The 14,702-nt window shown below is 41.0% G+C and overlaps 1 protein-coding gene across 9 annotated transcripts in view; it reads left to right on the forward strand.

Annotated features, from left to right (window-relative positions):
• pde4d (phosphodiesterase 4D, cAMP-specific) overlaps nt 1-14,591 on the forward strand; it is a 207,137-nt gene extending 192,546 nt beyond the window's left edge. For 8 of the 9 annotated variants that reach the window (XM_038703070.1, XM_038703071.1, XM_038703074.1 and 5 more), the window contains 9 exons: nt 4,991-5,084; nt 5,350-5,525; nt 5,696-5,794; nt 5,893-6,057; nt 6,282-6,381; nt 9,692-9,846; nt 9,973-10,095; nt 10,506-10,688; nt 10,781-14,591. In XM_038703070.1, the coding sequence (XP_038558998.1) occupies nt 4,991-5,084; nt 5,350-5,525; nt 5,696-5,794; nt 5,893-6,057; nt 6,282-6,381; nt 9,692-9,846; nt 9,973-10,095; nt 10,506-10,688; nt 10,781-11,293 (1,608 nt within the window). In that variant the 3' untranslated portion in view covers nt 11,294-14,591. Of the gene's footprint in view, nt 1-1,590; nt 3,315-4,990; nt 5,085-5,349; nt 5,526-5,695; nt 5,795-5,892; nt 6,058-6,281; nt 6,382-9,691; nt 9,847-9,972; nt 10,096-10,505; nt 10,689-10,780 lie in introns of those variants that run through there. The other variant, XM_038703077.1, reaches the window with a different exon arrangement.
• Nucleotides 14,592-14,702: the final 111 nt, after the last annotated feature.

Raw genomic sequence — 14,702 nt, forward strand, 5'->3', positions numbered from 1 at the left:
TCTCTTCTACTGTATGTGCTGCTATGTCCTCAATAGTTGTCCTGTTAGTAACTTGCGACCGTTCTTAAGACCATTTTTTGATGGTCTTGGTCTCGTCTCAGACTCGACCGCATTTGTACTTGGTCTTGTCTCGGTCTCAGACATTGAGGACCAATGACCCCAATTAAAAATGTGTTGTCACCGTTAGCGACTGTCACCCCTCCCCGTGATGGTAAGCATGGAGTGTTGAAAAAAGATGCTTATGTTGATTTCAGCTCTTAGTGTTTGTATGTGGGTGTTTAATGTGGATCTTTCTGATCAATTTAAGAAGTATCTATGATCTGGTTCCACATTTTATTGTGTGTCATGCAATGTGGAGAAGTGGTCTCGCCCTCCCTCGGTCTTGGTCTCGACTTGGTCTCAGCCCCTAAAAGTCTTGGTCTTGTCTCAGTCTCGATAAACTCTGGTCTTGGTCTTGACTTGGTCTCGGTTTGGGCGGTCTTGACTACAACACTCAAGTCTTACACATGCAGGTGGAAGTCTTTCATCGGTAACTGAACAAGTTGTTGGTAGGTTTTGTCATTTGGATTTTCTGAACTGAGAAGGTTTTTCGTAAGGGTGTATGGCAATACCCTTACCATACTGATTAGAATGGCTGTTTGCCTATCTCTATTGTCTGTTTGATCATTTTATCCTTGCTGTATTTTTTTATTGTTTGTTTGTTTATATATCTGTATCTTAGCCCTTACTGTTAGCTGCTTATAATGGTACCGTCCTGCATACACACTGTCATTCATTTCCCTCTCCACATTGTGTTTAGACCATGAATGGACAGCAGACTTACTTCTCACAGTCAGTCGTACATTCACTGAAAACAGTAGCGGCAATTAGACTGTTCTTGTTCTCTCTGTATTCTGTAGAGAGGGGGCGTCTGCCACCAGAATAAATGTGGAATGGGAGAAAAGAAACGAATTCAACAGAGATCTGGAGGTGTCATGAGCTATATACAGCAGGGACTGGATATTTTTGGTCACTCTGCCGAAGAACAAATTACCCACAAACCACAGCTAAGCTTGGTGTGACACTTTCCAATTTTTACCCAATAGTTTGTGTTCACACCTCTTGGCTAAACTATCAGTGTGTGTGTGTGTGTGTGTGTGTGTGTGTGTGTGTGTGTGTGTGTGTGTGTGTGTGTGTGTGTGTGTGTGTGTGTGTGTGTGTGTGTGGTGTGTACTATATTTGTCCAACAGAGAGTGGGAGTTTGTGTGGATAGAAGGGTTGTGTGTGGGCGTTATATTTGTGTATATATTCTGTAGGGAGTAAACTGTATGTCAGTGTGTGTGGGCTTGTGCCGGCCTGCTTGTCTCTGAGTCAATCAAAGATGCTGGATCTCAGTTAGCCAGCTGTCTCATCTGGACCAGCGTAGCTATAAATTACTCACAGTGCCAGACTGGCTGTAGAGGTGGCGTGTAAAGTAAGCAGGGACAGGTTTAGTCCCTTTTCAATCCATGTAGCCACTGGAGCATCACAGACACACGACACATGCGTGTTTTTTTTTTATTTCCGTAATGAATGAATCAAGGAAAAAAAAGCTTTTCTAAATCATCAATTTTTTTATAAACTTTTATTCTTTTTTCCGTAAAATTGTATTGTCATGCTGCCACATCATCATTAAAGCAGTTATAAGCTATTTGTTTTATAATAACTAGATCAAAGGACAAAATGGAAACATTGTGAAAGGGGTCATTAATGATTAACCTACACAGAATTATCACCTGAATCTGAAGCTGCCAAGCTTTATAATCTGATGTTTTTTGTGACCCTCGCGATGATGTTTCAATAATTGGTCTTCTGACTTGATATTTTGTGGTCGTGGTGTCTTGTCTGTTTAGATGGTCGTGTGTATGGACTGACATTAAATCTTTCTTTGTTGTCTTTGAAAAGAGATCTCTTTGAGACTACAAACAATGGCAGATAATTAAGTGTGATTGGATAGTGGCAATAGAAATGGCTGCCAGAGACATGAAATATGTTCATGACGTATTATCCGTATTTACACCCTTTCATTTTGTTTTGAATTTATTTTATAAGGGGACCATTTGTACTGTTACTGATGGGAGAATTCCATTAAAACCCTTCTTTCAATAATGTTTGATCCTTGTTTACAACTAAAGCAGCAACCTCTTGAGGTCAGTGACACACACAGCAGCCTGTGCAAATACACTGCTTTCAGTCTCTGTCCTACTGAGCCCACTTCAGATAACTGTGACGCCCATTCTTTTTGCTAGATGAATTGGTTTTTCTTGTATTTACATCATCTAATCAGTGATGTTACTGTGACTCACAAGCTGACCTCATTATTGCCATCATGTTGGATGAGGTAACCTGTACTGAAGGTTAGGTTCAGTCAACTCACAAACACATACACACACGCGCGCACGTAATGTATTTATTTTATTTATGTATAGCATGCACACAAAGGAACATGTACTGTATGTACACACACACACACACACGCACACACAATCACATCCCGCTGCACTGCAGGAATGGAAGGAAAGGGACGGGATAGATTTTCCACTGACTTCGGTCTCAGCCAATCACACAGCAGGTGACCTCAACTCTGTTCCAATCCAAGCCAATCAGTGGTGATGATGAGCTCCCACTTCTTTCATGTCTGGGCCCTGATTTGCTGCCGTCTTGTGACACAGTGAGAGAAGCAGCCTGTGCTCTTCACATGGGAGCTTGTGTCGTACACACAGAAGCAGGCGGGTAGTCAGGCAGCCAGCCCTGTTTGGGAGCTGTTGACAGAAACATTTTTGCTGTCCTGGTGCTTTGGCATCTACCTAGCATCCGCACGATCATCAATTATTCACAACCTCAGCAGTGTGTCCCTGCATCCGGGTGTATGCGTGTGTGTGTGTGTGTGTGTGTGTGTGTGTGAGTGCGTGCACATGTCAGTGTGTATCACACTGTGTGTGTGTTCACAATATGCTCTCATAGGATCTTTGGGGAGCCACGTTCCTGCCGCTCCTCTCTCAGAGTCTTCTTTTCCTTTCTGAAACATGGGCTCGTTTCTGTGGACATTCGCAGGACAGGAACATGATGCTTCATTAATGGACTTTGTACAGCTGATTTACATTGAACCTCTTCAGAAGGAGATCTTTTACTGGCCTGTGGACTGTTTTTGTTTCGGCATCTGTCTAGTGCTTTCATAATCCGAACTGTATTTTGGGCTATAAACCTGTGCTTTTCTGTTTCTGGATCTATTTTGTTGATTTGTCAAAATGCCTGAAGCAAATTATCTGCTCTCTGTGTCCTGGGGATATATAAAGGTAAGATGTGGTCTCAGATTAATGTGTTTTAATTAATTATTCAGGTGATTTTTTTTGTACATGTCATTGTACTTGTCGGTCATTTCAGGTTTCTTAGTGCGACAAAGCTCTCTTAGATGGAATAAAACAGTAACTGTTAGAGCTCTGTGAAGACTTGTTTTAGGTCAGCAATCCTCTGGATAGTTGGTTTGCTCCATATTTTATGTTATGAGGGATGTTTATTTAGGTTAGCCCCAAATCCGAATTCTTAAAATTTTTGTGTGACTTTATCTGACTGATTATTTCATTTATTTGTTTTAATAATTATGCGTCAAATAAATATAACGGATATGTGTGTCACTTTTCTACTCTACTGGGTCTTACTACCTGACAAAAGCACCTTACAGATGGTTCTTCGCCTCTTGTGTCTCCATTTAAAAAAATCACCCAATGAATACACTAGGGTGCTATTCAATAGGATGTCAATATACAATTGCACAGTAAGCACTCTGTAGTGTTGCAATGGTCTATTTTAAGATTTAGATTATAAGATTAATCAGTTTAAGACTGATTAATATATGTATATAATTAATCAATATACATAAATTGTTCATTTGGACAGAAGTCGGAATTATTCCGACAATGCAGCTGCTTTTGTTCGAGAGGTCTTTGTTTTGCAATTCGTTTTATAACGCACTTGTTGTTTTGCAGCCACTTTGGAAAATCCCAGATTTTAAGCATTATCCTTCACATCAATCAGTGTGGTCTTCTAATCAAAAGTCAGGCCTAAATTTAGGTGTGCCACTCCAATTAGTCACAGGAGAGTGACAAAGGAATGGGGTGAGGGAGAGGCAGAGAGGAGTAGGCAGTGTGGCAGCGAGAAACTGAAATTGAAAGAAATAAACTGGGAAAATGGGTTACTGATTACGTACATCCCTGGCAGGAACCTTCTGACCCGCTGTGTGTGTTTGTGTGTGTGTTACACCAGAAATGGTGACCTTCCTGGGTGCAGCTCCTGTGATGTGAATTTCAAGAATATGTTGGTAAAAGGCAGTAGCCATGTCAATAAAATCATTTGATTGACTGACATCAGCATCGTGAAAATGTATGTTTAATAAAAGAGGTTTTGAATTAGTGGCCCCTACAATGTAGGTGCCTCACACCTTTTGTCTCAAGTGTATTCATAGTCAAATGAACATAGTTTGTTGGGCTCGTGAATTGTGTTTGCAGTTTCTGTGCATTGCTTGGTAGGGCTGGGGGAAACATTTTCTTTGATTCCTGAATCAATTTTCTTTATTAATTATTATTAAGCAATTTATTATTATTCAAATCAGTCTTATATATTAAAATTATTATTATTGTTGCTTGATGAACAGCTAAATGTAGCAGTTTACTTCAAAAAGTATTTTATTTATTACTTTTTATACGACGTACAGCAGCAATGATGAAGACTGACATGTGATGTGCATTGTTTGTGGAAATATGACTCATGATATACATATTTTTTTACCATGGTCTAGTGTTAAAAATGTGTAATGTGTAATGTTGTAATATTGAATTATCTAATAAATATATATGTATAGCTGTAAAAAAAAAAAAAAAAAAAAGGAAAAGAAATGTAATTGTAATTTTTCTGCTCTGTATTATACAGTGTGAAACCCCTCATCTGTGTATGTGTGTGTGTGGCCCTCTTTCAGTTCAAAAGGATGTTGAACAGGGAACTGACTCACCTATCAGAGATGAGCCGTTCTGGGAATCAGGTGTCTGAGTTCATCTCCAGCACCTTCCTGGGTGAGTGATGACACGGAAAGGTAGACTCACTGGTTTGGAATGAAAAACAAAAAATCTCCAACTTGCCTGGAAAGTAAATAATTAATATGGTACCAAGATTCAGAGTACATCTATTGTGTCCTATTGTGTATGTGGCCAAACACAGTATAAATCAAATTCTAAACCCCTGTTTAATCTTCCAGAAGTGTTAAACCTCCTAAACAAGGTAAAGGTGTTTTTACTTAAACCATTCATCTTCCACTTGTGTTTCACTGCGTCTTTTCAGACAAGCAACATGAAGTGGAGATGCCAACCCCTCAGACACAGAAGGAGAAGGAGAAGAAGAAATTGCCCATGTCTCAGATCAGCGGGGTGAAAAAGCTGCAACACTCCTCCAGCCTCACAAACTCTAATATCCCTCGCTTTGGAGTCAAGACCGAGACCGAGGATGAACTCGCTAAGGTGCGCTTCTGTGTCCTGACAAACACACAAGCTGTGCAGCAGCTAAATTAAACTACACACTGACATGAATGCAGTGCACGGCATCTGAAATGTACTTTGGGGTAGGGGCTCCGGTAATAACGCAGGAAACGAAGGAAGGTTTTTAATTGTGTCTCTAATTCCATTCGCAGGAGCTGGAGCATGTGAATAAATGGGGCCTTAATGTTTTTAAAATCTCAGAATTCTCTGGGAATCGGCCACTGACAGTCATGATGCACACGATATTCCAGGTAATGACTGTCACTCCTTGTTTTTGTCTTAATCTTCCACTGCAAAATAAATGCTAGTTTTGACCATGAACTCCTTCTTGTGTTTTCTGGTTTCACAGGAGAGAGACTTGTTGAAAACTTTTAAAATTCCACTTGACACCTTTATAACATACCTGATGACCTTAGAAGACCACTATCATGGCGATGTGGCTTACCATAACAACATTCATGCTGCTGACGTCACCCAGTCAACTCACGTGCTGCTATCCACCCCTGCCCTTGAGGTGTGTGCATACACAAAGCAAATGAACACAGTTGCACACACATGCACAGACATATACACTTACACACAAACACATAGCCCACGCTTCCACAATCAGCTTCAATCAAACTCCTGCTCAAAGTCCAATCAATGGCTCTTACTTACAAGGATATTTTTGTCCCAACGATTTGATTCTCTCATCAATGCCCTCCCTCTGCCCCTCTGCACTTCGTTCTTGTCTTCCAGGCTGTGTTCACAGACCTCGAGATCCTAGCTGCCATCTTTGCCAGTGCAATTCACGACGTGGACCATCCTGGAGTCTCCAACCAGTTCCTCATCAACACCAGTGAGTCTAAATATGGCACTGTCTTAGCAGCTACGTCAGTGGCTCAGCAGTGTCATTAGTGCGTATTCACGAACACACATTCACAGTCTGAGAACCAGGTGGGAACAATCACACACGCACACACAACCATATTGCAGACAATTAAACGTTCTTACATAAATTAAATTTCATATATACACAAACTCGGCACATGCTATGTAGACATTATATGCATGCACACGTGCATGTATCATGTCACATGTGATGGCTTTGACGTGTAATTCCAAGGTAGAGGAATTCAAAGAGGAGATCAATATTGTCCTCAGTAGTACCCAGTATAATACTAAAAATAGTAATTAATTCAGGCTAACATGTTTTCAGGAAAAAAACAAACAAACAAAAAAAGGACATGGATGTAATAGGCCACACTGCAAAGGAAAACTTTTGTTTGACATGTTCTGTGGTATAAATGCTGTTGTGGGGGGGCATAGTAGTTAAATTACAAAAAGTAAATAGTAAATAAATCATATTTTTTCATGTGCCTCTAGTGCTATCCATCTATACAAACGGCTGCAGATAGTTTTGGTTATGAGGTATCCATCACTGCATCCACACAACTAACTACAATGACCTTGATAATCAGACTGAATTTTATTTTCACTTAATTTTTCACATTTTAGCCATCTCCTGTTTGGGAAAGGCTGGATGAAATCTGTGGTTTTCACTGCATTGAAAAATGACATTATAAAAACAATCTTCGAAGCACTATCTCTTCCCGGATTCGCTGTCCCCATTACTCTGGATAAACCACAGACCTCACTGTGAGCGTTTTTTTCTGTTGGGACTATAAAAAAAAATAGTCCCTATTTTTACCCTTGACTATGGATGCAACGATTACAGATTTTGTTGGTACGAATATAGTCAGAGGAATAATCACGGTTTCACGATTATTATGCATTAATTAATTTCACAACACTAGTAATGACTTAAGTTGATTTTAATATTTAATAACATTAACAATTCCATCCATCCATCCATCCATTGTCAACCGCTTATCCTGCGTACAGGGTCGCGGGGGGGGCTGGAGCCAATCCCAGCTGACATCGGGCGCAAGGCGGGGTACACCCTGGACAGGTCGCCAGTCCATCGCAGGGCCACACATAGACGAACGACCACTCACGCTCACACCTAAGGACAATTTAGGGTCACCAATCAACCTAGTCCGCATGTATTTGGATGGTGGGAGGAAGCCGGAGCACCCGGAGAGAACCCACGCAGACACGGGGAGAACATGCAAACTCCACACAGAAAGGCCGGGGAAACCGGGGTTTGAACATTAACAATTATATTTCTATAATATGTATTATTAATATAAGAGGAATATTAACTTCATTTATCCCCCAGGGGAACTTGTTATTGAGGAGGGTAATAAACTGAACTGTTATTCTCATCAACTCTCATCTATACATATAAGTTTTAGTGATACAAAGAAATTGAGAACATCTCTCATGTTATTAATAACTGAAATGCAGTTAGCCTAATTGGAAGTCCTGGAAGTCTATTAACTCCTGATGTTATGTTAGTGTTTTACACATGGCAACATTTTCTAAACAAAGACAGGATGAGGCCACATGATGTAACGTTAAATGTTCATTTACTGAAGGTATTGAGAGGACCACGTTCCATAAAGGCCTTTTCAGGAAAGAAGCGATTTGCAGTGGGTAGAAGCTGGGTTCAGCGCAAAAGTTCAACTACTTTGACAGGGGCGTGCGCGCGGTGCACATTGCTCGACGCAGCAACAAACCGCGCTGTTGTTGCGGTGGGTCAGAAAGTGTACACCTACTTTGTTTGTTTACGTTGCGATGAAAGCTCGACTCTCACCACTACGGCATCGATTGTAAGTGACACGTTTAGCCTATAGTTAATTCCCTACCAATTTGCCACTTTATTTAACTCAGTTATTATGTATTACCTTTACTTGGGAAAGCTTTGCAAAGCTGGGTGGTGATCACGCAGGTGCTGCATCAAGTCTAATGTAGTTATTCGCTCCTTAGCAGCAACATTTTAACAGCAAGGTTTTGAACAGGTGATCCATCACCTCTTAAATAACGCCCTGGCCAGTCTTGGTCTACCCGAAATGCTCCCACACTGCCGACTTCAGCAGTTCCTTTGGTGGAAATATAGCTTCACGGTTTTGTCCCTCTGCCATAGTATAGCCAGTGAACAGTTGTAGCCTCCATGCCTCTGATAAGCACGACACTTCAAGCTGGTGCACCGCTCACCGTGTAACTTTGTTTTCGTTTTGTGCAAGTTGCAACAGAAACACTCGGTGTTGCAGAGACTTTACGATTAATTAACTGTGACGTTTTAAAGCACAATTAATAGTAAAAACCGGTAATCGCTGCATCCCTACCCTTGACACTGAGGTCTGAGCATTTTCCGGAGTAATGGGGACACTGATTATGGGAATAGATGCGGCTGTTTTTTTATGAGCACCACAAACCATTCACCTCCACTATATGTTGCAGCTATCCGCAAAATCTTCTGCATGACTAGATACGAGCCAAGGGTAGTGGTGGAAATGGGTGAACCGAGTCTTAAACCAGACTAACAGGGTTCATTTAGTTGTGTTACACAAACAAAAAAACAAAACACAAACAAAAAAAGTATATATCTGCTGGGTATCACTTTAAACAGCCATGTTGCATAATGGTATTAGTAAAACCTTATCAGAACAGAAAAGACACTGTGCAGTCTCACACACTTAACACAAAAAATGTGTTGTACTTCCCATAAGCCTAAATAGGGAATCCCTGCAGTAAAGGCAGTGTGAGTCATCCTAGATAGGAGTCACTAGAATGATCTTCTGTCAGCCACATAGCAACAGAGCAAGATCCCCTTTCTCCCTCCTGCTGCTCTGCTTCACTGTGGCCACGACTAATGCATCTTAATGGGAAATCTAAATACAGATAGAGGACCTTGAAATGACCCAGAGTGGGGAAACCTCTCAGCGGAAAACATGCTGGTGCTTTCTTCTGCTACTCACGGAGCAAAGGATGGATGATGCATGTGTAGCGGAAGCACATATAAACTTTTAGAGATGTAATTAGGACCTCATTGTGTTGAAAAGATGTACCTTGTTGCATTGTATGTATTGCCTTACAAAATAACCCGGGCAGAACAGATTTCTTGATGCATATATTCTGTTAATGTCATGTTTTAAATGTTCAAGTTTGGTTTTCTTATATACTTTTGAACCACCTGTACCGTTGTAAAACCTGAAAAATTTCACTTCCTTAGCCTAAAATGATCATTTGTGTCCTCCATGCAGATTCAGAGCTAGCGCTGATGTACAATGACTCGTCTGTGTTGGAGAACCACCATCTAGCAGTTGGTTTCAAGCTTCTGCAAGAGGAGAACTGTGACATCTTCCAAAACTTGACCAAAAAACAAAGACAATCACTGCGAAAGATGGTCATTGACATTGTAAGTGAAAAGATCACATTGCATTACATCTCTTCTATAAAGTTGATACCTACTGAACTTAAGTGGAATGCAATATGTGCACTACATTATACACTCATTCAATCAGTTTGTTCTGGGTATTCCTAGGTGCTAGCAACAGACATGTCCAAGCACATGAATCTACTGGCTGATCTGAAAACTATGGTGGAAACCAAGAAGGTGACCAGCTCTGGTGTCTTGCTGCTGGACAACTACTCGGACAGGATACAGGTCAGAATAAATCTGCTGGCCAGTAAAATCTAGATCCATGCCCTTGTTATGTGTTTTTATTTTTTTTTCCGTGGTCCTCTCAAACATTCTGCAACACTTCCATGGTCTTACCAAATTTGTTTGCGACTACGGGTCATGTGAAGCAGTAATGTGATAGTCATTTCGGCAATGTTTTTCTCCCTTGTCCTAAAGTTCAGCTTTGCCATTGGTCAAATGCTGAAACCAAAGCACATACTTTACCTCTGCAAGCAAATCCACTAATCACAATTATGTCATTAAAATGAGATGACCTCAGCCTGGAATTTCCCTGATGTAAATGATGCTGTGAGCGAGCCCTTGAGCTTCAGCCTACCCCACATCATGGAGCAGGCGGCTGGCATGGACACCGTGTTTTTTTATTATATATTCAGGTTCTCCAGAACATGGTGCACTGTGCAGACCTGAGCAACCCCACTAAGCCTCTCCAGCTGTACCGCCAATGGACGGACCGCATCATGGAGGAGTTCTTCAGCCAGGGGGACCGAGAGAGAGAGAGGGGCATGGAGATCAGCCCCATGTGTGACAAACACAACGCCTCGGTAGAAAAGAGCCAGGTAATACACAAACAAACGTACTGTACATGGACTTGCATATTGTGAATAGACACACACTGAATTACCTATTTCCCCCCTCATGCGTCCTGTAGGTTGGTTTCATAGACTATATCGTTCACCCTTTGTGGGAGACGTGGGCTGACTTGGTCCACCCGGACGCCCAGGACATCCTGGACACACTGGAAGACAACAGGGAGTGGTACCAAAGCACCATCCCCCAAAGCCCCTCTCCTGCCTTGGATGAGTCTGAAGATGGCACTCGACCCCCAGGAGGGGACAAGTTCCAATTTGAGCTCACACTGGAGGAGGACGGGGAGTCGGACACTGAGAAAGACAGCGGCAGCCAGCCTGAGGAGGAGGAGGACGAGGAGGAGGAGGACGAGGAGGAGGAGGACGAGGAGGAGGAGGAAAACAGCTGTACTGACTCTAAAACACTCTGTACGCAGGACTCTGAATCAACGGAGATTCCTTTGGACGAACAGGTGGGGGAGGATGAAGAGGAGGAGGTAGCGGAAGAGGGGGAGACACCCTGCTCACAACCATGTGCTGTGGAGGATGAGGTAGCAGAGGAGGAAGAGGAGAAAGAGAAAACCCCACACACATAGCAGTTTATGGACAGCACCTGATTAACTGTTCTTCTTAGTAATGACAGATGATTATTTATAGAATATTTTTTTGGGTTTTGTGGAGTCTGTCTGTGTTTTTTATACATCTATGTTTATGGTTCCAAAGTGTGCGCTGCTCTCCACCTTGGCCAGTCCTTCTTTCAGCTTTGTTCAGACACGCCCACTGGTACTTCTTCAAGTTTTTTTGCACTCAGGAAAACTCCTTTCCATTCCCGTTTGTACTGAAGTGGTGTGTCTTTATTTCACTTTTACACCTCCCCTTTACAAGTTTAGGTTCAGGACATGGACGAGCGGCTCATAGTCCACTCAGTGCTGTTCACACGATACAAAATATCAAATTTTCCTTCCCTACGCTTCGTCTCAGCCTTGCTTGAAAGTTTTGCAGTGTTTCTGTGTTTTTATCAAGTGCCCATACTCTACAGAGACGGTTATCGGTGTGTTCAAGGAGAATCTCCCCCTCAGTTAGGTTATTCCCTCCCCATTGCGAATTAGGAGGCATTTTAAGCTGCCGTTCCTGCTGAGAAGAAAGCCGCAGCACACTGGGGAACTTTTCGAGACACATTGCAGATGTGGAAGTCTTCCTTGAAAACCTGACTGATATACAAAGCTCAAATCTAAACAGCCATGATGCTGTCCTAGACCTCTTTAATTTTTGTATGTACTGTATGTAAGATTCAGATATTTTCTAGAAGTTACTTTTGCAATCCTAGGCTTTTTTTTGTTAGCAAAGAAGATTAGAGATCTTTTGGGAACCAATGGGTAGAAATGTGTCACAGATATTCAGTGTTTTGAAGGGGGTATCTTCAAGGCTGGATTACATTAGGAGTGTTCTTAAGTGTTTGCACTTGCTCCAATAGCATTTATACTACAATTCCCATGCCACTATACTCGTATTTGGTTAATCCTGTAAATAAAAATTTGGAATTTATTCATAACCATTATTTGGGTGAGCAGGAACCTGAAGTCTTATGCTTTACTCTCATTGAAACTGGGATGTGGATGAAGCCTTTCTAATTTTGTTATCGTTGCCTGCAGTTTTTTTGAACACATCCTCAGACAATGCAATGCTTTGTAGTTGATACAAAAAGCACCTTTTTTTAGAAGCTTGATTAGTGCTCCAAGTAGACAGAAACAGCAAAGGTGGTAAAAACTACTGGGGTGATTTTATGCCAGTGTTGTGAAAGCTTTTATTGTCCTCGTATAAATTTTTCTTGCACATGTTGTTCAGAATACACATCATCATCAATAGCTGCATACCTGCTTGTTTCCAGCCACTTTATTTTTATGTTAATTTTGCCATTGCAACATCAAACCCAGTTGCTGTCTTTGTTTTCGACAAGACAATCAGCTCAGCTCCTTTTGCGTAGTCATCAAACGAGATCATCCTCTACATGGATACTTCAATGCACTGACAGATTCATATGTCACCACTTCAATATTTTTAATATGTTTGAACTTGCCAAAACAGTCAGTCATGAATACTTAGGCTTGAACAGTGCTGTCTTACACCTCGCCAAGAGTCTCTTCATCATTTTTCACTTCACACCTGATGCTATTATTTATTGTTATATTTTTCTGTTTGTTGAGTCATTTTTGCAATATAAAGGTGGTACAGTAAATATTTCACTGTAGCATAGACCACAGTACAGGCTTGCCAGTTGCAGTACCCAAATATACTTTTTTTTTTCTCTGTGTACATAAAATATAGAAAATCAACAAATGTTTAAAAAGAAAGAAAAAAAACACACTTGAAATACTGCACACTGCTTTTTTCTAAGAGTGCTTGTTTTAATTATGTGTCATTTCCAAACTTTTTATTTAATCTTTCATTTTGTGCCAAGATTTTCTTTCTCTCTTTTTTTTCCCATCCTCACCCAATGCCCTTACCTGTAATAAAATTGTCTGGTTTTATCGCTGTTTACAAACATATATTTATTGTGCTGTATATAATATAATTATTAATGTTATTACTATCATAATGCCGTTTGTTGTAAATGGTTGATTCTTATCATCCCTTTTGGTGATGGTGTGGCTGTATTACGTACCTCTTGTTGAGAGAATGTTTATTACACATGAGCTTCAGTGTAAAAAATGATCCATCGACATGTTGCTTATCTGAGAACTAGCTCAGTGAAGAGAGGGGGAAAGCCAAATTGTTTTTTAAAAAAGAAACTGTTCCTTGGCCCATGGGCTGTGCCTTAAATTCAACGCATGTCATTTACTTTAGCCTTTTTCTTTCCTATTTTAATTTCTTGTTCTCTTTTGCTGCATTGGTGAATCTTTTGGCTTGGGTTGGCCTGATCTCCAGTTGTAAATTTGCAAATGTTGCCTTTTTACTATCACAGCCAAACACAAATTGGAAAATCTGCTGTCAGTGCAGACACTTACGGAGATTCGGGTCAACTACAAGTCACAGATTTACTACTTGAGTGATGTGTGGCCTATAGCCGGATGTCCAAGAGTCGCATTTGCTGTAGACCTGGTCTGAACAGCTCGCACCTTCCTTACTCCCTGCCTCTACACTCAAAGATGTTACACAGCCGGTTGGATGTAAACTACGCGGGAGTGACTTTGCTCCGTCTGTACAGTTACTGCAGTGTCGTCTACATCCATGTGGTCGTATCCCAGCTACAAACACTGAACAGGGTGCAACGGGAGTGTGTAGTTGCTGCTTGTCCACGGCCTACGAAGCACAGAGGCTTTGAGACACATCTGCATGTTCAGCCACTGCTGCATTAATTATGGCTGAAACACTGACAGTGTGTTGCTTATCTATGCTCGGCCCACACTTTGACTCACATTACTTGCAATATCCAAAACCACTGACATTTTTCTGCCTGGACAGGAGAAGGGTTTAGTATATTTCTGTAGTGAAGAGGGGCTTGGGTGGGAGTGGGGTGCATCATTGTACCGAAACAGGGACTCTTATTTTGACACACATACTGTAGATTCTAAACAGCCCTGGACCAATGGAAACAGTGGGTTCTTTTCTCATTATGTGTTCTATTTTTTATGGTGTGAAAGGAAAACACAAACTGTAACTTAAAAAAAGGTCTTCTGGACAATTATTTTTTGGGTTATGTCTTTAGAATGCCAACTTGTCTGGAAGTTTCACAAGACAATTAAAAATGTTATTTTAATGGATTCCTTGTTAATTGCAGTCTATTGGATAGCACTGTAGATCATACAACTTTATGTAAAAAATTATAATAAAAATAATGAAAAAAAAGTTTTTATATGCAATGGATTAAATAAAAGCATGGGTTGATTCTGCCTACTCACTGGTTTCTTGTCATTGTTTTAAAGGATCATATACTGTCAAGTGTGGTATGGATAATTTCAAATATCCTGCATGTACTCTATATTTGGCATTTCACCAATTCCCCAC

The sequence above is a fragment of the Micropterus salmoides genome, unplaced genomic scaffold, assembly GCF_014851395.1.
Source record: "Micropterus salmoides isolate LMB-PRFRI ecotype aquatic unplaced genomic scaffold, ASM1485139v1 Ms_hic_scaffold_7, whole genome shotgun sequence".
NCBI classification, from domain to species: domain Eukaryota; kingdom Metazoa; phylum Chordata; class Actinopteri; order Centrarchiformes; family Centrarchidae; genus Micropterus; species Micropterus salmoides.